Source organism: Hemitrygon akajei, chromosome 26, assembly GCF_048418815.1.
Source record: "Hemitrygon akajei chromosome 26, sHemAka1.3, whole genome shotgun sequence".
Lineage (NCBI taxonomy): Eukaryota > Metazoa > Chordata > Chondrichthyes > Myliobatiformes > Dasyatidae > Hemitrygon > Hemitrygon akajei.
This window is the reverse complement of record NC_133149.1, coordinates 21,640,622-21,665,194: the sequence shown is the minus strand read 5'-3', so window position 1 is coordinate 21,665,194 and position 24,573 is coordinate 21,640,622. Positions and strand designations below refer to the sequence as shown.

General features: G+C 40.9%; 1 protein-coding gene across 2 annotated transcripts in view; it reads left to right on the top strand.

Annotated features, from left to right (window-relative positions):
- The window catches only part of fez1 (fasciculation and elongation protein zeta 1 (zygin I)), a 92,488-nt gene extending 86,147 nt beyond the window's left edge, over positions 1-6,341 (top strand). For both annotated transcript variants that reach the window (XM_073029710.1, XM_073029708.1), the window contains exon 9: positions 1,262-6,341. In XM_073029710.1, the coding sequence (XP_072885811.1) occupies positions 1,262-1,278 (17 nt within the window). In that variant the 3' untranslated portion in view covers positions 1,279-6,341. The remainder of the gene's footprint in view (positions 1-1,261) is intronic.
- The last annotated feature ends 18,232 nt before the right edge of the window (positions 6,342-24,573 follow it).

Here is a 24,573-nt window from a genome sequence, read left to right as displayed (position 1 = left end):
CTAATCAAAATTTTGTATCGCTACCAACATCACTTCCTGACTCTTGCCCCAACCAATGAAAGCAAGCATGTCATATGCCTTCGTTAGCACCCTGTCTACTTCCATGGCCAATTTCAGTGAGCTATGAACTTGGACCCCAAGACCCTTCTTTACATCAATGCTGTTTATCATTCTTCCATTTAGAAACACAGAAAACCTACAGCCCAATACAGGCCCTTTGGCCCACAAAGCTGTGCCGAACATGTCCTTACCTCAGAAATTACCTAGGGTTACCCATAGCCCTCTATTTTTCTAAGCTCCATGTACCTATCCAAAAGTCTCTTAAAAGACCCTATCATATCCGCCACCACCACCGTCGCCGGCAGCACATTCCACACACTCACCACTCTCTGAGTAAAAAAAACTTACCCCTGACATCTCCTCTGTACCTACTTCCAAGCACCTTAAAACTGTGCCCTCTCGTGTTAGTCATTTCAGCCCTGGGAAAAAGCCTCTGACTATCCACACGATCAATGCCTCTCATCATCTTATACACCTCTATCAGGTCATCTCTCATCCTCCATCGCTCCAAGGAGAAAAGGCTAAGTACACTCAACCTATTCTCATAGGTACACCCTCAAATCCAGACAACATCCTTGTAAATCTCCTCTGCATCCTTTCTATGGTTTCCACATCCTTCCTGTAGTGAGGCGACCAGAACTGAGCACAGTACTCCAAGTGTGGTCTGACCAGGGTCCTATATAGCTGCAACATTACCTCTCGGCTCCTAAACTCAATCCCATGATTGATTTCTTTGTAATATCTCAAACTGTACTGTGACTTCTCTGTGTAGACTGAAACATCAGTCCATATTATGTAGTTAGGTTTTTGAAGCAGGCCTCAAAGGCACAACAGTGTTAACAAAAAGCGAAAGCTGATATCAGTACTGAACCTCATTTTACTTAATGGCATAGAAGAAGGCTGGTTGTGAATAATGGCTGGTAAGTTCATGTAACAGTGATTCTGCTAAGGTTGACAGCCAAAATACATGCAGGCCAGAAACTCCCCTGAGACAGAAAAATAAATACAACAGCAGTAACAGGAAGTTAATATTAATGTCTAATGAACAATGGGGTTTTGTAGTCTCCTGGGATGGTGCTCAGAAGGTATGTGGAGCTTTATCGGCCATTCTCGGGTCTGTGTGTTAAATTTTTATACATAGTTCATGTGATGCCTGTCCTTCACAGCTCTATTACATTTTGATTTGTCTTTTGCATTCCAGTTCTGTGCCCAACATAGACCATTGCATTGTCCCCATGGAAGCCAGGATTAGCTGGGCTGCCAGATTCTCGCTTGCAGACTGCACTTCAAGGCCAAAATAATGTCCAGATATGCTAACCACATGAAAACTGTCTCCATCAAGAAGAAGAGAGGGCTCAGCCAATTTGAAAGACATGTGGTCTCTTCAGCTTTGGGAAAGGTTTTGTAAATAATTTATTTTTAAGCATCAACCGATGTTGGAGTTGACATTAATAATCCAATATCGGAAAATCATCAACAAAAAATGGAAACTAACAAGAACAATTTAGCTGTACTTAATCTGTCATGGCTTCATCATTGGGTCGTTGTGTGCTGGGGTAGTGGAAATCCAGGCCTGTGTATAATTCAATGGCCCTTAGTCCGCTCCTGGTTTGGGAGATTTCCGGTAAGAATTGCTACAGTTCTATCCATGCAGAGTCAACTCCACTTACTAGGAGGAATATGCAGTGGGAAGGAGAAAAGATTTGGCAATCTTTCCAAAAGCACTGGGCCACCATTTATAGCTTTTACAATGCATTGCAGTCCTAAAGTAGCAAATAGAAGTCCTCACTAAGATAACATGAACTATTACTGGGAAGGGTAAACAGACCAAATAATAGTATTACAAGGGGTTTCTCAGTAACAATTGGCAACTACTATTTAATGACATCGTTGCCAGGAAAAGACACGTTTAGTAAGGTAGATGGAAATAAAAATGTTTTAAAGGACAGTGTTTATTGATTCCGATCCCTAATGGTGCCAGCTGTTTGTTGGTGTCGTGCTGACTATGCGTGTACCTGATCACGCCTTGGAATCTTTAAACAATGATTAATTGAATTGCTTACGAATTCAGATTAATGATCTCCAGTGGCGGGATAAAGGGCCTTGCTAAAACGGTAGCTCTGCTAAATCATGGTGTCAAAGTGTACATCATCTAGTATTTATGCAGTCTTCATGATTGCTCATCAAGCACAATGTACGTCAAGCCACGCCCTTAATTATAGACGCATGAAGGGAATAATCAGCCAATCAGAACTGCTGATAACTGCAAGAAGAAATCCACATGCAGCATCATTTAATGCAGAATTCATTCCAGGTCTTTCCCTGGTCAACACTGCCCTCAACTAATTCCCTGTTAACCTACTGCAGTCAGCAGCCACCTCTATGTGGTTATTCCAATAAAAAGCCTGGTCTCTAAGCATGTTTTATTTGCTTTGCAATACTTCAACAGCTATTAGCTATTTTCTCTGTTATATAGCCTGCAATAAAGTGTCATCTTAAACTGATCTTCCTGTATAGTGCCATGTTTATAAAGAGCACTTTTTAACTTGTCTTCTCTCTCTCTCGCTCTTTGATGCCATGTATGTGAGGAGTCCTCTTTACATCCTGCCTTCACCATCAGCAGCCCCTCACTGCTGGGCGGCCTTTCCTTGGCCTGGTGTCGCTTTGTAAGTCACTCTCCCTCAACTCTGGGTTCTCTGTTCTTCTGAAGTCATCTTTCAGTTAATGTTAGATTTTAAACAAGAGCAGCGACAAGCACGGTCAACTTTTTCAGTCCTCCAGCTGGCATTAAACCCTGAATTCCAGTTCGACAGTATAAGCCAGTCCAAGATTTTAACCCAGTGTAAACTCAAGAGGAAGTGGCCTTTTCATCAGGGTAATAATGTAGCACTTCAAGCCACAGCTCCCTCTCATTTCAAGTGGTTTCAATGCAATGCTTTGATTTCATTGAAGAGGTTCCCTTCATAATCCAGGCTGAATGAGACGACTGTTTATTTTACAATAACCATGCACGTAACAGCGTTGCCACAGTATCAAAGCAGCAGGATGGTGGTTGCCAGGGAGGATGAAAGGAAATGTGCCAGCTTTACAGCTTCCTACTTCCTAACTCGTGTGATGGTATTATTTCACACAGGGCTGGGTTGACGAGCAATATTGATGCCACCCACACCTAGGAGGAGTCACACTGTGGAAATGCTGAGACTGATGCAAGTGGGAGAGTGGAAGGGCTCCATTCAAACAAATTCCATCAAAAGGAGCTGTTGCTTTCTGATAGCCAGCCCCTGTTCCTCAACTCCTATTGGTCACCTTCTTGCCTAAGATAAAAATCATCTTTTAAGTCATGTCCCTGCCTTATTATATCATCTAAAAGATGACACAGGTTGTTTAGCACATGACAGATTATGTAAATATCACTTGTTTAGTGCTTCACAAGATATAGGAGCAGAATTAGGCCATTTGGCCCATCAAGTCTGCTCTGCCATTTAATCATGGCTGATCCAATTTTCCTGCCTTCTCCCCTTATCCCTTCACGCCCTGAATATATCAACCACTGCCTTAAATATACATTGTTCAGGACTGGAGCACCAATGTGGTAATATTGAACAATGAGCAGGATATTTGGTGCTCTGATCCAAATGATTGATGTATTTATTGCCAAAATGAATGCAGTTGATACTAAGAAGGGAAGGCAGCACGTAGACAGTAAATTTACAGCACATGGGCCTTTGAAAAGTCTAATCTTGCAATCTACATTATTCACTCCAGGTCAGCTCCCTACTTTGGTGTGTTTTCCTTCAAACCGAGTGTCTCAATAACCTTTAAAAAATGTTAAGGTGCTGCATTACTTCTCTGTTTAAATCTTTCACGAGACAGACCTGGAATATGGATTCTACCCACCCCCAGCCACCAAGAAGCTACTGAGGTTGGATCCAAAATCCAGTATTATTCTGACAGGCTAATCAAGATCTGAAATGAGCCAACTGACTGATCTGCTGCTTGTAAATGTGGCGTACGAAGATTCATAGTGCCAGTATGCCTTCCTCACTGAAACAAGCTTTCAGTTGCTATCCACAGTCAGATTGAGACAGTCGCCCCTTTGATAAGGAGGCACCATCAGTTTCAGTTCTTGGTCCTATCCTCATGCGAAGATGAATTTCCAAAAGGCTCAAACAGTATTTTGATTAAACGTTGCTGCAAAGCAAAGTTAAAACGTTAAACACTATACTTACTGGCAGCAGTTTAGAATTCAGACCTTGCAATGAGAAGGGAATGGATGGCATGTTGAGGGTAATTTTGAATGTCTCTCCACACCCTATTTCAAATAGTTTCTTTTACCTGCCTGGAAGGAACGTGTGTCCAACATGGAATTACACTACACCCCACTGCCTTTGACAAGCACAATCAGGAGTGCATAGGCTGTACATAATACGTTTTGTAGACAGGAGCCAACACTTAGAATGAACAGTGGGGACCTGCTCATAACCTTGAGCTGATATAGCGCTTCTGGACAAAAGTACAAAATTTGAAATGTTATGAGGAGGGAGGGAGGCGTGGAGCGGCGCAATTTTTTATGAAGAGTAGTGGTTGTGTCACTCTGCATTTTCCGGTGCAGTTGCTGTTCTGGAAGTGTAAAAGGAGTTATCATTAGGTTTGTAACCTAAGCTGTCCCTGACCTGAGCCCAGTGTCCAAAAATAAAGTGGGTGCTCCTCCAACATTGAAATCAATGACGAGGCAAAATTCATACGAAGAGATATATTGGTTACAAAACCCTGTGCCAATCCTCAGTCCCACAGTCAACGTGTGACTTGTGATTTATCCTATTCTAAGTGACTTCATGCAATTTGTAGCATACCCCATATCATTTGAAAAGGTCGGCTGTTGAAAAATGGAAGGCATAGGAGACAGTCACTACAATAATCTGATCACCAATGATGGAATCCAAGTTAAATTGCACGTACAATAAATAGGTAAAATCCATACAAGAAAACAAAGAATGAAGTAAAATGAAGTCAGCATTTCGGATGTCAGACCTCCATGGTATGAACTTCCATCCAAAAGTCTGTACTAAATTATTAACTGATTTTTACAGATACTGGGCAATTTAATATGTCACTACAGTAGGTTCTATTTTCATTTCTGAAACATACTGTAGGTGGTTATCATCAGTGAAGAGTGCAGCAATTGTGTAAACAAGGCAGGAAATATATCTGGATTGGCTATTAGGCACTTGTATTTCTTTGATAATGAAGAACAAACATTAGTATTGATCAATGTTCTTTTTATAAATGGTGGAAGAATGGAACAAGTGTATGCCTTACTAAATTCCTGTGGCAAAATGTACACAAATTCCCTGTTCTTTCTTTAAAGAGAAGATATCCATTGATCATAGTTTTTTCTTCTCTTTGTTGAACCATTCTCTCTCTTCCTGCTTCATATTGTTGAATTATTTCACACGGTAGGATGCTGTACTGTCCACGCACATTTTGGTGCCACCTTTCACTTGACGCAAGAGAATTTTGCTACAGTCGTGTCTGTGGCAGATTCCCTTGGACATCAAAGCTCATAGAGACGACTGAAGCATCAGTGCATCAGTTATTAAGCTATCATTTGCTTGACATTTCACCAGAGATACCTCTACCCCATTTCCTTCCCTCACAACTACCAGCAGCTGTGTGGCTGGTCAGTTTAAGCTGTTCAACTCTGTTTGTCCTTCAACTCTCAACTCTGGAGTATCATACAAAGAGCTCCTGGATCAGTCAGTGATTGGCAGTATTCAACAGCTATTCTAACAGGCTGAATGGAGTGACAAGCGGGCCAGATAGACCTCGATTAAATTATGAAGTGTTTACTCTCTCAACTTCTGTCTTAGTATTGTAGATAAATTAGTTTAAATTTATTTGTTGATAAGGATGCAATTCTGTACCATATTTCCCATTTCCTGGATAAGAGCAGCAGCTATTATGTGGGGAAAATAGATGGAACACATATTTCCATTTCAGAAATTAAACTTGATTTGTTGGATAGCAAATCATCCTATCATAGATGGAGCTGATGGATTTTAGCATTGCCAATTGGGGTCATCCAAGAAAAATAAAACAGGACTACTTGTTAAAGCCACTAGGAATAGATTTAAATCCAACTTTGCCATTCAATGACAAAACCACATTATTTCTTTAAAACATTGTTCTGTGACTAATGTATGCCAGTTTATTGCAAAGTATGAAGTTGTAACTGAAAATGCTAAAATAATTGACAATAAAGGTTTGCAATGTTTTATATACATGGAATGTTGCAGTTATTTTTAAATCTAAAGGGAAAAGTTGAACAGGTTAGGATTTTATTCCCTAGGGCATAGGAGATTGAGGGGAGACTTGTTAGAGGTATACAAAATTATGAGAGGTATTGATAGGGCAAATTCATGCAGGTTTTTTCCATTGAGGTTGGGTGAGACTAGAACTAGAGGTCATAAGTTTAAGGTGAAAGGTGAAATATTTAAGGGATCTCATGGACACTTCTTCACTCAGAGGGAGGTGCAAGTGTGAAACAAGCTGCCAGTGGAAGTGGTGGGTATAGGTCCAATGGTAAGAATTAAGAGAAGTTTGGATAGTAAATACATAGATGAGAGGGGTTGGGGGGGGGCAGTTATTATCCAGGTGCAGATAGATGGGACTAGGCAGAACATAAGAACATAAGAAATAGGAGCAGGAGTAGGCCATCCGGCCCATCAAGCCTGCCCCGCCATTCAATAAGATCATGGCTGATCTGTTGGTAAACTCAGCTCCATCTGCCTGCCTTTTCCCCATAACCCTTAATTCCCTTACTATGTAAAAATCTCTCCAACTGTATCTTAAATATATTTAGTGAGGAAGCCTCAACTGCTTCCCTGGGCAGAGAATTCCACAGATTCACCACTCTCTGGGAAAAACAGTTTCTCCTCATCTCCGTCCTAAACCTTCTAGGCAATGTCCCCTAGTTCTAGTCTCACCTACCAATGGAAACAACTTTCCTACTTCTATCTTATCTATCCCTTTCAAAATTTTATATGTTTCTATAAGATCCCCTCTCATTCTTCTGAATTCCAGAGAGTATAGTCCCAGGCGACTCAATCTCTCCTCATAGGTTAACCCCTTCATCTCTGGAATCAACCTGGTGAACCTCCTCTGCAAAGTCTCCAAAGCCAGTATATCCTTCCTCAAGTATGGAGACCAGAACTGCACACAGTACTCCAGATGCGGCCTCCCCAGTACCCTGTACAGTTGCAGCATGACCCCCCTGCTCCTGAATTCAATCCCTCTAGCAATGAAGGCCAACATTTTGTTTGCCTTCTTAATAACTTGTTGTACCTGCAAGCTAACTTTTTGTGATTCAAGGACAAGCACTCCCAAGTCCCTCTGCAATCTTTCACCATTTAAATAATAACCTGCTCCTCTATTATTCCTTCCAAAGCAGATGATCTCACATTTACCAACGTTGTATTCCATCTGCCAGACCCCAGCCCACTCACTTAACCTATCTATATCCCTCTGCAGACTCTCCACATCCTCTGTACAATTTGCTTTTCCACTTAGCTTAGTTTCATCAGCAAATTTTGCTACGCTACACTCAGTCCCTTCGTCCAAATCATCAATGTAAATGATAAACAGCTGCAGGCCCAGCACCGACCCCTGCAGTACCTCACTCACCACCGACTACCAACTGGAGAAACACCCATTTATACCAACTCTCTGCCTTCTATTGGTTAACCAATCCACCATCCATACCAATACATTTCCTCCGACTCCATGCATCCGTATCTTATTTACAAGTCTCTTGTGCGGCACCTTATCGAATGCCTTCTGGAAATCCAAATATATGACATCCACCTGTTCCCCTCTACCCATTGCACTCATTATGTCCTCAAAGAACTCCAGTAAGTTTGTCGAACAGGACCTGCCCTTTCTGAATCTATGCTGCGTCTGTCTAATGGAAACACTCTTCTCTAAATGTTTCGCTATTTCCTTCTTAATGACAGCTTCAAGCATTTTCCCAACTACAGATGTTAAGCAAACTGGCCTATAGTTGCCCGTCTTTTGCCTACATCCTATGTTAAAAAGGTCAGGTCAGCATGGGCTAGATAGGCTGAAAGGCCTGTTTCTGTGCTGTAGTGCTCTATGACTCTAAAACTCTGCACAAGGAAAAATCTTGCCATGTTGCAATGTGTTTTACCTAATTTCAGCTGTGGCATCTGAAGATTATAGCAGCAAGCCCCAAAATAAGTCTTTCTTAAATTAACCATGTGCTTCACTAGGCTTGCCTCCATCTGAGGTTCATTTTTGTGTTAATAACATCTTTTACAATAATCAACAAGGTGCTTACAAGTGGAAAGAGATAGAAAGATCCCATATTGCTGCTCGTTCAGTCCACTGACACATTTCCTGGAGATAACTTCAGCATTGCTCTATAGTCACAGATAGACTTGCTATTCAATAATGATGAATATCAACCAGTAGAGGTCCTATCAGAATAGACACTATGCACATGGCCTGGATTCTGGTCTCCTATTTTCTAAGTCATGTTTTCTCGAAAGAATCCCTTCCAAATGCTTGAAATATTGAACAATATGCTAGAAAAATTGGAGCTTATACAATAAAGGAACACCATCAGAATGTTATACACAGGCATGAATGCAACATTTGCTGAGAATTTTCAATGGAATTGAGTTGAATCATCAGCGAATATTGTCAAGTCAAACGTTAGAAGGCAAGACCATTGATAAACCTGGTGTATATTTCCTGGGTTTAGGATACTACTCTATTGAATTTTTCCAGGCATAGGATAACTGGCTTCCAACATTAACAGTCATCTTTCTAAGTGAGATGTTTGCTTCCAGCAGGTGAAATACTGATTCCAACCGACTACAGTTTTACCTGGCTTTTGCTTTCATGATCGATCTGCCATTGTGGCTTTGTCAAGTGCTTTGTTAAAAACCATGTACTATAGAACTGCTCTGTCTTCATGAGCTAGAAATTCAATTGTTGATCAGACACAGCTGCACTTTACAATTCCATGCTGACTGATCGTGAATAATATATCTCTCTTTATTCTGCCCCTCAGAACGTTTTTCAACAATTTGACACTATAAGTATAGGTGTACTAGTTTGTATTTACTCAGACTGTCACCTTCTCCCTCTCTAAACAAGATCACTCTATCTGCACTGCATCTAAAGTCAAGGGAACTTGACACTATCCACAACTGCAATCATCTCTCCCTCCACTACTGGCGTACTTTGATTGTGGGGTTTATGATCTATATCTGACCAAGCCACACCATCTGTTTGTCCAGATCCATATTTCCCAACAAGAAGGGCATGGGGATAACTCACACATTATCCTGACTTGGAAATATACTGCAAGTCCGTCAGCACTGGGTCAAATCTTAGAATTGTTTACAGAGTGGCACTGAGGACTGCAGCTGTTCTAGCAGGATGCACAGTGCCAGGGGGTTATCAGGGCTGGGTAAGAAATGTTGCCCTTCCATTGATGGCTGCATCACATAAATTAACAACAGAAATACATCCTTTCCATATTTCCACACTTTCCACACAAGAAAACCTGTAAATAAAACCACATCTTTAATATATAATGCAAGTGTTTATCCTCGGTAGTGAGTTTTACTTCAGAAAGCAAATTTTAATGTTTTTATTCAGAGAATCTCAAAATGCTTTGCAGCCAATTAAATACTTCTTTGTGACCACTAATGTAGGGAACACAACAGCAAATTTTCACATAGCAAGATTCCACAAAATGATACCAATTGTATAATATTTTATTGTTAATATTTAAATATTATCTTGGACGACATGATGTCTATCCTCAAACAAGAGAAAGTCTGCAGATGCGGGAGATCCGAGCAACACACACAAAATGCTGGAGGAACTCAGCAGGCCAGGCAGCATCTATGGAATAAAGTACAGTTAACGTTTCGGGCCAAAGCCCTTCAGCAGGACTTAGTGTCTGTACTTCGAAGTAGTGAAATCTCCGATACCCATCAAAGAACAATGATTGAACCACAGCTTACTGCCTCATCCAAAGGATGTTAACTCCAACACTGCAACATTCCCTCCACTCTGCGATGAACTACTAACATGGATTTTGTGATCAAATCATTGAACCGGGTCTTGAACACACAACATTCTCTCCCACATTGCTGACAGCTTTGAAGAGAAGGAAAGCATAAGTTTTCTTTCCCTGAAATACAGACTTCAGGTAAGTACAGTACAGTACTGTAAGTGTTCAGTCCTGACCAGACTGCATGTGATGAGTGATGATGGACTACACTGTTACATCAACTTACAACCTGTTACACTTATATCCAACATCACAAGGCCCAAAAATTAGTTCATCTCTGCAACTGGCAGACAGCCTGTTAAAATTACGATACACTGTAGTTAAAGTTTTATTTGTTTTGATGGTGCTTGAATAGATAAGAAGAAATAACTTGTAACGAGTTCAATGTATTAAGATGGTAGAACAATGGAATAAACAGTATCAACTGAATTCAGACCAAGAACCTGTAAGTGCCTCTGAGAAAGACTTGTTGGTGCTCCAAAATAGAGAGGATTTGAGCAGCTTTACGTCCATTGTATCACCAAACACTGTGAAATTTTATAACGTCAAGGAACGCCCAGTTGCTGAAAATGGAATGCAGGTATATGAATTGCAAATAGGGCAAGACAAGAAGGTGATAACAAGTCACGAGGATGTAAAGGTAAATGAAGTGAGGAAGTACTCAGTGACGTGTACTTATCAGAAGGAAAAGGTGGGGGGATTAAATGGTGGTGAGTCTGAAGATTTTACAATTGTAAAGAAAATTGGCGACATTGAGGCACAGATCTGCAGGATGGATGCAAGCACTGAGACAGCGGCTGAGCCAATCATTCTGATCTGTCAAAAGGCAGATCATTTTGGTGGCCCACTCAGTTCAAGGGGAGACAATGACTCCCTGTCAGCAGCCAGTGGCAGTCCCATCTTTTCTATTGATCAGGACCTGGCCCATTGGTCCATCCTGTGGGACCTTCCATCAGAACCTGGGGCCCTGAAGCAACTAAATGGGGAATCTTTACAGCTGCTGCCCAATGGGAGGTCTCGATTGAAACTGATCAATCGCTTAGAGACTTGGAGTGCAGGGCTGAAGAAAAAGTTCAGAAGTCAATTCCATTTGTTGACGCAGAAGGTGAAACCTAAAGGAAGATCACCAGACCAAATGAAGAGTGAAGAAGATGATTATCAATGGGAAGGCCACATACAGGATGATGGATTTATTGACATTCCACTTAGTTAATTACTATATTCCATTGAGATCTTCATAACATTTTTGTATAAAAATAATTAAAGAATTTCATTTTTAAAATATTATATGTTATCTACCAGGCATTGGCTAAATTCTTTGAACTCTGAAATCTCCTGCATAAACTTGGCTAAGGCTTAGCACCTGTTTGGAAGGAAGCTTATTATTTGTTCATTTATCACAAATTACATTTTGGACTGAGTTAATTCTAAAGGGTGGGAGGGCTGAGGTAATCAAAGCAGTGGCGATGCTCAGCAGTGATGGGACAAGAAGTCCAAGTTCACTGCCCCTAATTACAAGAAGTTTCTACGGGCAGGTGTTTAAAATTCATTTAAGTGTAGGGAAATCACAGGCTTCCAATGCACACAAACAATTGTGATTGAAAATTATTTCCAATTTTCAGGTTCTTTGACTTGTACACTGAATAAGTTGTTTGTATAATCATGTTACTATAGCTCGGGAATAGTAAGGCACATCTAGTTCTCCTCTGGCTCACTTCTCCTCCACAGAGTGAGATGTCTATGTACTCAGAATCAACATCTGAGTTATACAGATCAATTACATGAATAGGACTCCAGAAGACCAGGCATTTAATTTGACATACTTAGGAGAACAGACGTAGTAGATAGGGAGAAATGATAGATAATGGTTGTAAGTCTGGGATGGATACAGTATAAAAATTGGACACATTATAACCATATAACAATTACAGCACGGAAACAGGCCATCTTGGCCCTTCTAGTCTGTGCCGAATGCTTACTCTCACCTAGTCCCACCTACCTGCACTCAGCCCATAACCCTCCATTCCTTTCCTGTCCACATACCTATCCAATTTTTTTTTAATGACAAAATCGAACATCATGAGAGATGTTAAGAAATGATTCTGTGTGCAAAGGGTAGTATAAGATTCTCCCTGCTACATCATAATAGGAGAAAATTATCAGTCCAGATGGAGGCTCTCAACCCAAAACATTGACTGTCCATTTCCGTCCATAGATGCTGCCTGACCTGCTGAGTTCCTTTGGCTTTTGTGTGTGTTGCTCCATTTTCCAGTACCTGCAGACCTCTGCGTCTCAGGAAAATTATGGAAACTTCTATAGTTTATTTTATTTAGAGACACAGAGTGGAACAGGCCCTTACAGCCCAACCCAGCAACCTACCCATTTATCACTAGCCTAATTACAGGACAATTTATAATGACAAATTAACCTACTCACCAGTAGGTCTTTGGACTGTGGGAGTAAACCAGAGCACCCGGACAAAACCTACACGGTCACGGGGAGAACATACAAACTCATTACAAATGGTGTCGGAATTGAAATCCAAACTCCGACACCCCAAGCTGTAGTAGCATGGCGCAAACCACTATGCTACCATGACGTGTGAAGACAAGAAAGGATATTTCCCATCAGAAGCAGCTGGCCGTCGGGTCCTAGGTTTAAGTAAAGAAGGACTGATAGGGTCATCAGAATGAACCAAAATGGAGCACAACAAAATAGTGGCAGTATCTAATTCTAATTCTCCAAGAGGCCATTCTTTACTCTGCTCAAATGGAAGTTAATCTGGTGTGGTAAACAGGAAGAGAGACTATTTCTCCTGACTTTGAAGTCACTCAGTTTGCAACTGAGCTCCAGTCATAGTCCCATGTTCCTAGCATGAGCATGAGGAACTTTCATCCCTTGACCGAACCATTGAAGATTTAAACTTTGCAAAGGGAGTGTTGCTCAGAGTTCTGTATTCAGTATTTAACGGGCTGGGGATACACATGAACTTGCCATGATACTGAAATTAGAGTGAAGTTCCGTTAATCCATTATCCAATTATGTGAAAATCTCAATGATTTGGCATCACCAGAGATGTTTGTCGTGCTCCTTCCAACTCGCCAAATCCTTGCTTTCCACACTCTCTTTAAACTTTATTTCCTGCAATTTTAAGTTTAACAAATTCATTGGAAAAGTCTTTATAATACTGGGTAAGATTTTAAAAAAGTGCATTAAAAGTATGTTGGGGAATTCCAACATCCAATAATACAGAAAATCAGCAAGTCCAGCATCATCAAATCCCAGAGCATGCCAAATTATTGTATTATTTCTATTAATATGTACAATATCTACCAGGATTCTATTTAAGTAGATATTGATACAATACCCAAGGAGTCCTGTAGAGGTTACATCTGATGATGCTATGCCATTGTTACAGTTCATGATGTCAGCAAACATCACAATGAACTCAAGACCTGCTTAAAGTGTGTGCAATTAAACAGGCTGTCAATTCACTAAAGACCAGAAGGGAAGGAAGATCATGATAGCCACAACATGGTTAATTTACCTTTTAGGGCAAAGAGTATATGATTGGACAATATCATTCATCGTAAAACAAGCATCAGGCATATTCGCATCCTTCAGAAGAGGCAAGAATGATCAATTATACTTTTAGTCTGAGAATGTATTTGTATTATTCTGCACTCTTTCAGGTTTTTAAACTTAATTTTGATAATATTATTAAGAAGGGGCTTATGGTATGTAAATAACACACCAAGTATGAAATCTTTACTAAAATCCAACAAATTGGCAAGTGCACCAACTCCATATTAGAGAGCTTTAAAGGGCAGAGTAAAGCAATCAAGGAGGAACTGCTCAAGTCCACAATCCACTAAGGCATGTTTTGAAATTGAATTCAGTAAAGTTAGGAAGAAATGGATTAGACACACAACACGCTGGAGAAACTCAGCAGGTTAGGCAGCATCTATGAACATGAATAAACAGTCGACGTTTTGGGCCGAGACCATTCATCGGGACTGGAAAGGAAGGGAGAAGCCAGAGTAAGAAGGGGGGGGGGGAGGAGGGGAATGGGAAAAAGCTAGAAGATCATAGGTGAAACCAGGTGGGAGGGGGAGGTGTATGAAGTAAGAAGCTAGGAGGTGACAGGTGGAAAAGGTAAAGGTCTGGAGAAGAAGGAATCTGATAGGAAAGCAGAGAGGAACATGGGAGAAAGAGAAGGGGGCACCAGGGGGAGATGATAGGGAGGTCAAGAGAAGAGAAGAGCTAAGGAGTTGGGGGCAGGGTGGGGAATTAAGGAAGAGGGAAGAGGGAGGGGAAAAATTACCGGAAGTTGGGGAAATCTATTTTCATGTCATCAGGTTCAAAATTCAAAAGTTCAAAGTAAAATTTATTATCGGAGTACATACATGTCACCACATACAACCCTGAGATTATTTTTTTCTGTGGGCATACTTAGCAAATCTATAAAACAGTAACTGCAAACAGGATTAATGAACAACAAACTGTGCAAATGCAGATATAAATAAATAGCAATAAATTATGAGCATGAAATAACAAGATAAATGAGTACTTAAATGAATATAGTTACCCTCTTTTGTTCGAGAGCCTGATGGTTGAGGTGTAGTAATTGTTCTTGAACCTGGCGGTGCAAGTCCTGAGGTTCCTGTATTTTCCTCCTGATGGCAGGAAGTAAGGATCTTTGATAATGGATGCTGCTTTTCTACGGCAATGTTTCATGGTAGATGTGCTCAGTGGTTGGGAGGGTTTAACTCGTGATTTACTGGGCTGAATCCACTACCTTTTGTAGGATTTTCTGCTCAAAGGCATTGGTGTTCCCATACCAGGCCGTAATGCGGCCAGTGGGCTGACTTTTACCACATATCTATAGAAGTTTGCTGATGACATGCCAGACCTCCACAAACTCCTGAGGAAGTAGCGGCGCTCTCATGCTTGCTTTATAATAACACTTATATGATGAGTCCAGGACAGGTCCTCTGAGATAGTGCCACCCAGGAACTTAAAGTTACTGGACCTCTCCACTTCTGAACCTCCGATGATTACTGGCTCATGGTCCTCTGGTTTCCCTCTCCTGAAGTCTACAATCAGTTCCTTGGTCTTGCTGACATTAAGTGAGAGGTTGTTATTATTACACCACTCAGCCAAATTTTCAATCCTGTGTGTTGGTTCATCACCCCCTTAGTCACAGCCCACAACAGTGGTGTCATCAGCAAACCCGTATATGGCGTTGGAGCTGTACTTATTCACACAGTCATAGGTGTAAAGTGAATAGAGTGAGTAGGTTGGGGACTACCCAGACAAAATACGAGATGTTGCTCCTCAAACCTGATAATGGCCTCATCATGGCAGTAGAGGATGCCGTGAACAGAATGGTTGGCCACTGGGCCACTGCTTGTTGCAGATGGAATAAAGGCGCCCAATCTATGTTGGGTCTCACCAATATAGAGGATACCGTATCAAAAGCATGGATTTCTTTTATGCCATGGACCCCTACCATTAACCGAGGGGTCCATGGACCCCAGGGTAGGATCCCCTGCAGTAGACGATCCAAACCGATTTGCAGGTGAAGTGTTCCCTCATGTGGGTGAGGGCAGCATCAATGGTGGAGGAAGGGAAACCCTGCTCTTTGAAGAAGGAGGACATTCCTGATGTCCTAGAAAGGAAAGCCTCATCCTGGAAACGGATGTGGTGAATATGGAGCAACTGATAAAATGGTGCCACAGATGAAAAAGGATCTAATGCTTTCCCCGCGTATATGACGAATAAACTCTTCTTGGGCTTCTTGTATGTGGCTGGAAGCCTGAGAAGAGTTTATTCAGTGTCACTGATACTCCCTTTGTACTATATATTCCTCCCAATCCTCTCCGCAACTTCAAGCTATGTTTTCTCCCATTACCAGTCCCGGTGAGGGGTTTTTGACATGAATTATTGACTCCATTTCCCATTCCACTGATGCTGCCTGACCCGCTGACTGCTTCCTGAAGTTGTTGTTATTAATTCACATTTTCAGTTTCTGCAGTGTTTTTTTAAAATTTTCAATCATTGTCTGTGAAACCCAGCAAAAATTAATTTTAAAATGCATCTTTTAAATGCAAGGCAAATATTTGCACCCTAAGCAAGTATGATGGCTTGCAAATATTTGAAGAAAAGCATCTCACCTGAAGTTCTCATTGCAAAACAGCTATTAAATCAAGACTTGGTAAATAAACTGACTGCATGCTCAGTTAAGGTATTTGTCAAATGAGTTGGAGACAACGTGAAGAGAATGTATTTTCATTGTTATCTGGAATGTATGACTGAAAGGATGTGGCAGATACACTTAATGGCAACTACCAGTAGGGATTTGGATAGACATGAGGAGGAAGCAATTACAGCACAACAAAGAAATGGCTTGGAAGTGGATTAAGTTGAAATATTGGCCAACTGTTATGCACAGGCATAATATCTACTTTCTTTGCTCTGTCAGACAACAATTCTATGATTATATATTGCAGTTAATGATTCGCCTCAATAGTCTACACAATTAAGTGTGGTTTTAGCAAATTAATAATCCCTGAATAAATACCACCTCAGTGTACTGCAAACTCAATTTTCAGTAAAATAAATACCAACTTCTCATTCACTGTGCATAGCAATCCCTTTAATCTTGCTTTAGAGTTGTGTTAAAATATGACTTCTTAATTACGACATCCGTACCTCTAGGTGTAAATAACAACAAACCCACAGGGATTACAGCATATATAGGCAAGGATATAATAGCTGATCAATGGGCTAGATATTCCATGTCCTGGCCAATGTATAATTTTTAGCTTAATGATCAACCTTTTTCAGGGAAGATCAAAGAGAAATATGGAGTCCTGCATTAATATCATACAGGATTATTAATTTCTCATTTACAAACACGATGTCGCATCCAAAGACACCTGTCAAACCTCAGTATACATGACAAAACTATACACAGAATGTGGTGAATTCGCACTGGTGATGCCAATCCACCTTTGATGCCCACTTGGTGGATGGCTTATGAAGCTGAATTAAGCATCCATTAATAAGGACCGCCATCAACCAGGACATGCCCTCTTCTCGTTGTTACCATCAGGTAGGAGGTACAGAAGTCTGAAGACACACACTCAGTGATTCAGGAACAGCTTCTTCCCCCCTGCCATCCGATTCCTAAATGAACACTGAACCCATGAACACTACCTCACTTTTTTATATTATTTCTGTTTTTGCACTATTTTTAATTTAACTATTAAATATATATATATATAAAATGGTGATATTAAACATGATTCTGATTCTGATTCTGATTGTAATACCATGGGCTCTTCTGCTAAGCAGCCTGAATGTGGCACCTTGTCAAGGCCTTCTGAAAATCCAAGTAAACAACATTTACTGACTGTCCTTTGTCTTTCCTGCCTGTTATTTCCTCAAAGAATTCCAACAGATCTGTCAGGCAAGATTTCCCATTGAGGAAATCATTCTGACTTGGGCTCATTTTATCAAGTACCTCCAAGTACCCTGAAACTTCATCCTTAATAATGGATTCCAACATCTTCCCAACCACTGCAGTCAGGTCAACTGGTTCATCATTTCCTTTCTTCTGTCTCCCTCCCTTCTTAATGAGTGGAGTGACATTTGGAATTTTCCAATCCTCTGCAACCATTCTAGAATCTAGTGATTCTTGAAAGATCTTAGCTAATGCCTCCAGAATCTGTTCAGCCACCTCTTTCAGAATCCTGGGGTGTGCACCATCTGGTCCAGATGACCAGTGACCTTCAGACATTTCAGCTTCCCACATAACTTCGCCTTAGTAATTGCAACTGCACTCACTTCTGCCTCCTGGCACTCGAATTCCTGGCGTACAGCTTGTGTCTGCCACAGTGAAGACTGTTGCAAACTACTTAATCAGTTCATCTGCCATTTCTTTGTTCCCCCATTACTACCTCAAGCGGCATTTTCCAGTGGTCCGATATCCACTTTCGCCTCTCTTTTACTCTTTATACTGTATATCTGAAAAAAAGCTTTTGATACCCTCTTTTATATTTTTGGCTAGCTTGCCTTCATATTCCATATTTTCTTTCTTTATGGCTTTTTTTTAGTTGCCCTCTTGTTTTTAAAAGCCTCCCAATCATCTTGCTTTCCACAGATTTTTGCTATATTATATGTCCTCTCTTTTGATTTTATGACTTCCCTTGTTATCCACTGTCACCTCATCATCCCTTTAGAATACTTCTTCACCTTTGGGATCTATCTATCTTGTGCCTTCCGAATTGACCCCTTTGACCTTTGAACATTTACCTCATACCAAGCAAGGAACATAATCCAACTGTTTGCATTTTATTTAGTTTGTGGTTCAGCTGGCGTAAGATAGTGGAAGTAAAACCCCGAACTTGTTTATATTGTAAGGGTAAGTTCGGATATCACAATATGGTATATTCTGATTACACATTTTCCCAATTTTCACTTCCTTTGTATTCGTTCTCTTTTCTCAATACTATTCTACCTCATTTCTTAAGTTTAAATTCACAGCCTCCAATCTTTACACTGGAGATTAATGTTTATTCACACACTCCTTTACATTGTGGCAACCACAAGTAAACAGGAAGTACACAATATATCATTTGACCAGCATTTATGCAGCAATTGTGATTGGAAGTATGGTAAAGATCAAGGTAATTTATAATGATTGAGTAACAGGTCAGATAATTGAGAGATTTGCAGGTAAATTACTATTTTAAGGCCAGGTAATATTCTGAGGGCTAATTAACACTAAAATTAAATAACTTGTAAGATGATAATAGCTACAGTTTCAAAGGTCAAAGGTTCATTTATTATCAAAGTATGTATCCATACACAACTCTGAGTTTTATCTTCTCCAGATAGCCACAAAACAAAGAAAGAACATGAAAGTCATTCAGAGAGAAACATCAAAATCCATCCCTGTACAAAAAGCAACACAATCAACCCCCAAACTCCCCTTGCCCCACACAAAATGGAACAAGAATATCGACCCCAAACCCCTTCCCTTCACACAAAAAAAAGGAAAGAAATGGGCAAAAAGCACAGAATATAAAAACCATATCACTGAGAAAGTCCACAGTCGATAAACTCAATAGTCAAATCCATAACACAGAACCACAGTAACATCTTCCTTTGTCAACAAAGAGAGAGACACCACTCGAACACAAAGGCCTACCCCACCTGCTGCGGTGAACCTTACAGCGATAGGCCACTCACAGACACCTCAGCAGCGATCAAAAGGAAGGCAGTCGGCACTAAACTCTCGCTCGCCTTCGGCATTCGCCTCAATGTCTCAATTATTTCAACAGATGAGCAAGGAATGTGTTCATGATATTTAGCCAAAAATTGGCATCATTCCTGGTAACTAGTTTTAACTCACCATTGGTGCTCACCTTAATCATTTCCTCCTGTTTGCAGATCCCATCAGTTCCTCAAGCAATGTCTTATCAGAAGGTAATGATTTTAAATGAAGCTGTGAAATTTGTAGTGATAACTAAGAGATAATTTTGTATGCACTGAGGAGCTATCAACCATCTGCAAGTATAATAGGTTTAATCAGGAATATTACTCCCAAGCACCAGTTTGTCAAGCTGTTCGACATACTTGACTCTGAAACACAGGCAGATATGTAATATCCAGTCTCTGTTTTCCTATAATACCATGCAATGCGATTTTAATGACTTGAAGGCAAACTTCTAATTGTCATATTAAGTGTAAGACCCATTGAACCGTGAGGACTACAGATCACACTTAGTAATACAAATCAGCATACAATGGCCTTTTACTTCCACCTTGCATTAAATATTCATGGTGCTGCTGTCATCAGTTAGAAGGTTAAGGCCTGCTTTGTCATTGGTTAAAGGAGTTCACACTACTGCTGCAGAATCTGGGGAGTCACCTTACACTCAGTGATAGAGCACAAATCACAGAAACAAGCCCTTCAGCCCATTTAGTCTGTGCCCAACTGTGATCCTCCCTAGTCCCATCAACTCACACCTGGACCATAGCCATCCATGCCACTCCCATCCACGTATTTATCCAACTTTCTCTTAAATGTTGTGACCAGCATCTCTGAGTGAAGAAGCTTCCCCTTATGTTCCCCTTAACCTTTAGTTCTAGTCTCACCCCTCATTTTTCTAACTCTAGGGAATAAAATCCTAACCTGTTTAACCTGTTCGTATAACTCAGGTCCTCAAGTTCTGGCAATATCCTTTAAAATTTCCCTGTACTTTTTCAATCTTTTGGATCCTTCCTGTAGGTACAGTAGGTGACTATAACTCAACTTTGGCCTCACCAATGTCTTCTCTAACTTCAACACAACATCCCAACTCTTGTCCTCAATACTTAGACTTATAAAGGTCAATGTACCAAAAGCTTTCTTTATGACCCTATCTGCCTGTGACACCACTTTCAAGGAATTATGGATCTGTATTCCCAGATCCTTCTGTTCTACCACACTCCTCAGTGCAACACATCACATTTGTCTGCATTAAATTTTATCTGCCATTTTTCTGCCCAATTTTCCAGCTGTCCAAATCCCATAGCAAACTTTGTTAGCCTTCCTCACTGTCCATTACTCCCTAATCTTAATGTCATCCACAAATTTGCTGATCTAATTTACCACATTATCATCTAGATGACAAACAACAATGGACCCAGCACTGATCCCTGTGGCACACCGCTTGTAACAGGCTCCAGTCAGAGAGGCAACCATCTACCACTCTCTGGCTTCTCCTGCTAAGCCAATATTGAATATACAATTTACTACCTCATCCTGACTGCCAAGCAACTGAAACGTCTTGCTTCAGGTTGTTTCAAATTCAACGTAATATTGTTAAGTTCGGACCATGCTACCCCAACTCTGACTGCTGATATTTCTGCCAAATGCCATCTACCATCCATCAGTAACCTTTATCTATCAGAGCACCCACAAGTTATACCTTGCTCCTCTCCATCATTTGCCTAATGCTCAAACGTTCCTAATTTCCCATAGTTACAAGGTGGGTCCCCATTGAATTCTCTGTTTTCCCTCAGTCCTCCTATTTCACCATACGTGATTGCCTGTGCTGAATTCATTTCTACTATTCACTGCCCCACTTCCTATGTTTATTCGCATACTCCACTAATTCCTATTAACTGACACAATTCCCTTCTTTTGTATTTGTTGATACTCTACAAAATTTCCTCCTTTTAAAGTCCCTTCCTTATTCCAAAATTCTGCTCCTAACCATCAGCTTCCTGTCTCCTCCAATGCGCACAGTTTTGGTTTCCCTAGATCTCATTAAGCGGGGAAGAGCGCAAAGGAGATTTATGAGAATGATGCAAGGGCTGCAGAAGCCAATTTACAAGGAGAGGTTGGGGTGGCTAGGACTTTATTCCTTGGAACATAGGAGACCAAAGGGAAACCTTATAGAGATGTATAATATCACGAGAGGCGTAGATAGGATAAATGCACACAGTCTTTTTCCCAAAGAAAGGAAAGAAAAAAGCAGAGGGCATAGGCTTAATGGGAAAGACTGAAGAGATTCCTGAGGGGCAACTTCTTCACCTGGTGCATATATGGAAGGAGATAACTAGGAAAGTGTTTGAGGTAGGTACATTAACAAGTAGATAGATAGGAAAGAATTAGAGGGATACGGGCTAAATCCAGCCAACTGGGACGAGCTTAGGCGGGCACCTTGGTCGGCATGGATGAGATGGGTTGAAGGGCCTGTTTTCATACTTTGTCTTTTATGACCCTTTGACACCCTGATACTGCATTCCTTCAAGTTAGCAGAAGCCATTGGCCAACCAGTGTCTTCCTGTCTGGTGGTCAGCTGCTCCTGTACCTCAGTAACTAGCTGATGGTTATCAACCTGCAGAGCACGTGATCCAGAACACCTTAATCCTAACCCTCTACCTAGATACATCTATTCCTGCCAGCCACTTCTTTAAAATTGGAGATTGAACTTCAAATAATGGATTCAGTATTTCTTAATGGGAATTGGCAGGGCTCAGGAGGGAAAGAAATGAGCTGCAGGATCAGTTATTATTGAACAGCAGAGCAGGGTGGATAATATGACCCAAATATAGCTCAATATGGCCCAAGAACAGCAGAGCGGGGTTGACAATATATCAGGAAGGGCAGGCAGATGATAAGACAAAATTGCAGCCAGCAGGGTGAGTATCAGTGCATTAGGGATGCAGAACCAAAACAGGTAGCAAATGCAGTACTCAAAGTGTTATATCTAAATGCACGGAGTATAAGAAATAAGGTGGATGATCATGTTGCACTTTTACAGATTGTCAAGTATGATGTTGTGGCTATCACAGATGTAATTGGGAGCTGAATGTCCAAAGTTATATGCTGTATCAGAGGGATAGGAAGGTAGGCAGAGGGGGTGGCATGGTTCTGCTGGTAAAGAACAGAATCGAATCAGTAGAAAGATGTGACTTAGGATCGGAAGATGTTGAATCCTTGTGGGTTGAGATAAGAAACTACAAGGGTAAAAGGACCCTGATGGTAGTTATATACAGGCCTCCAAACAGTAGCTGGGATGTGGACTATAGATTACAATGGGAATTAGAAAAGGCGTGTCAAAAGGGCAATGTTATGATAGTCATGGGAGATTTTAACATGCAGGTAGATTGGCAAAATTAGGTTGGAAATGGATCTCAAGTCAGTGAATTTGTTGAATGCCTATGAAATGGCTTTTTAGAGCAGTTTGTCATTGAGCCTACTAGGGGATCAGCTATACTGGATTGGGTGTTAGGTAATGAAACAGAGATGATTAGAGAGCTTAAGGTAAAGGAGCACTTAGGAACCGATGATCACAATATGATTGTTGAGTTCAACTTGAAATTTGATAGGGAGAAAGTAAAGTCTGATGTAGCAGTACTTCAATGGAGAAAGGGAAATTACAGTGGTATGAGACAGGAGTTGGCCAAAGTAATTTGGAAGGAGATGCTGGCAGGGATGTCAGCAGAGCAGCAATGGTGTGAGTTTCTGGGTAAAATGAGGAAGGTGCAGGATAGATGTATTCCAAAAACAAAGAAATGCTCAAATGGCAAAATAGTACAACCATGGCTGACAAGGGAAGTCAAAGCTATTGTAAAAGCAAAAGAGAGGGCATACAACAACACAAAAATAGTTGGAAGATAGAGGATTGGGAATCTCTTAAAAACCTATAGAAAGCAACTGAAAGAATCATTAGGAGGGAAAAGATGAAATATGAGAACAAGCTAGCAAACAATATCCAAGTGGATAGAAAAAGCTTTTTAAAGTATGTAAAAAATAAAAGATAGATGAGAGTGGATACAGGACTGATAGAAAAAGAGGCTGGAGAAATAATAACGGGGTCAAGGAGATGGCGGATGAACTAAGTGAATACTTTGCATCAGTCTTCACTGTGGCAGTGTGCCAGGTCTTGAAGGGTGTGACGGAAGAGAAGTGGGTGCAGTTATTATTACAAGGGAGAAGGTGCTCAAAAAGCTGAAACACCTAAGGGTACATAAGTCACCCACTAGATGAGCTCCACCCTAGGATGCTGAAAGAGGTAGCGGTAGAGATTGTGGAGGCGTTAGTAATGATCTTTCAGGAATAATTGGACTCTGGCATGGTGCCAGAGGACTGGAAAATTGCAAATGTCACTCGACTCTTTAAGAAAGGAGGGAGGCAGCAGGCAGGAAATTATAGGCCAGATAGCCTGACCTTAATGGTTGGGAAGATGTTAGAATCAATTGTTAGGATGAGGTTAAGTAGTACTTGGTGACATAGGACAAGATAGGATGAAGTCAGCATTATTTCTTTAATGGAACATCTTGCCTGACAAACCTGTTGGAATTCCTTGAGGAGATTACAAGTAGGATAGATAAAGGGGATGCAATGGATGTTGTATACTTCGACTTTCAGAAGGCCTTTGACAAGGTGCCACACATGAGGCTGCTTGCCAAGTTAAGAGCCCATGGTATTACAGGAAAGTTACTAACATGGTTAGAGCATTGGCTGATTGGTAGGAGGCAGCAAATGGGAATAAAAAGATCCTTTTCTGGTTGGCTGCCAGTGACTAGTGGTGTTCCACGGGGGTTGATGTTGGGACCACTTCTTTTTATGCTGTATGTAACTGATTTAGATGATGGAATAGATGGCTTTGTTGCCAAGTTTTCAGATGATACAAAGATTGGTGGAGGGGCAGGTAGTGTTGAGGAAACGGGTAGGATGCAGAAGGACTTAGATTAGGAAAATGGGCAAGAAAGTGGCAAGAAAGTTGGAAAATGCATGGTCATGCACTTTCGTAGTAGACATACTATTAGTGCAGACTCTTTTATAAATGGGGAGAAAATTCAAAAATCTGAGATGCAGAGGGACTTGGGAGTCCTTGTGC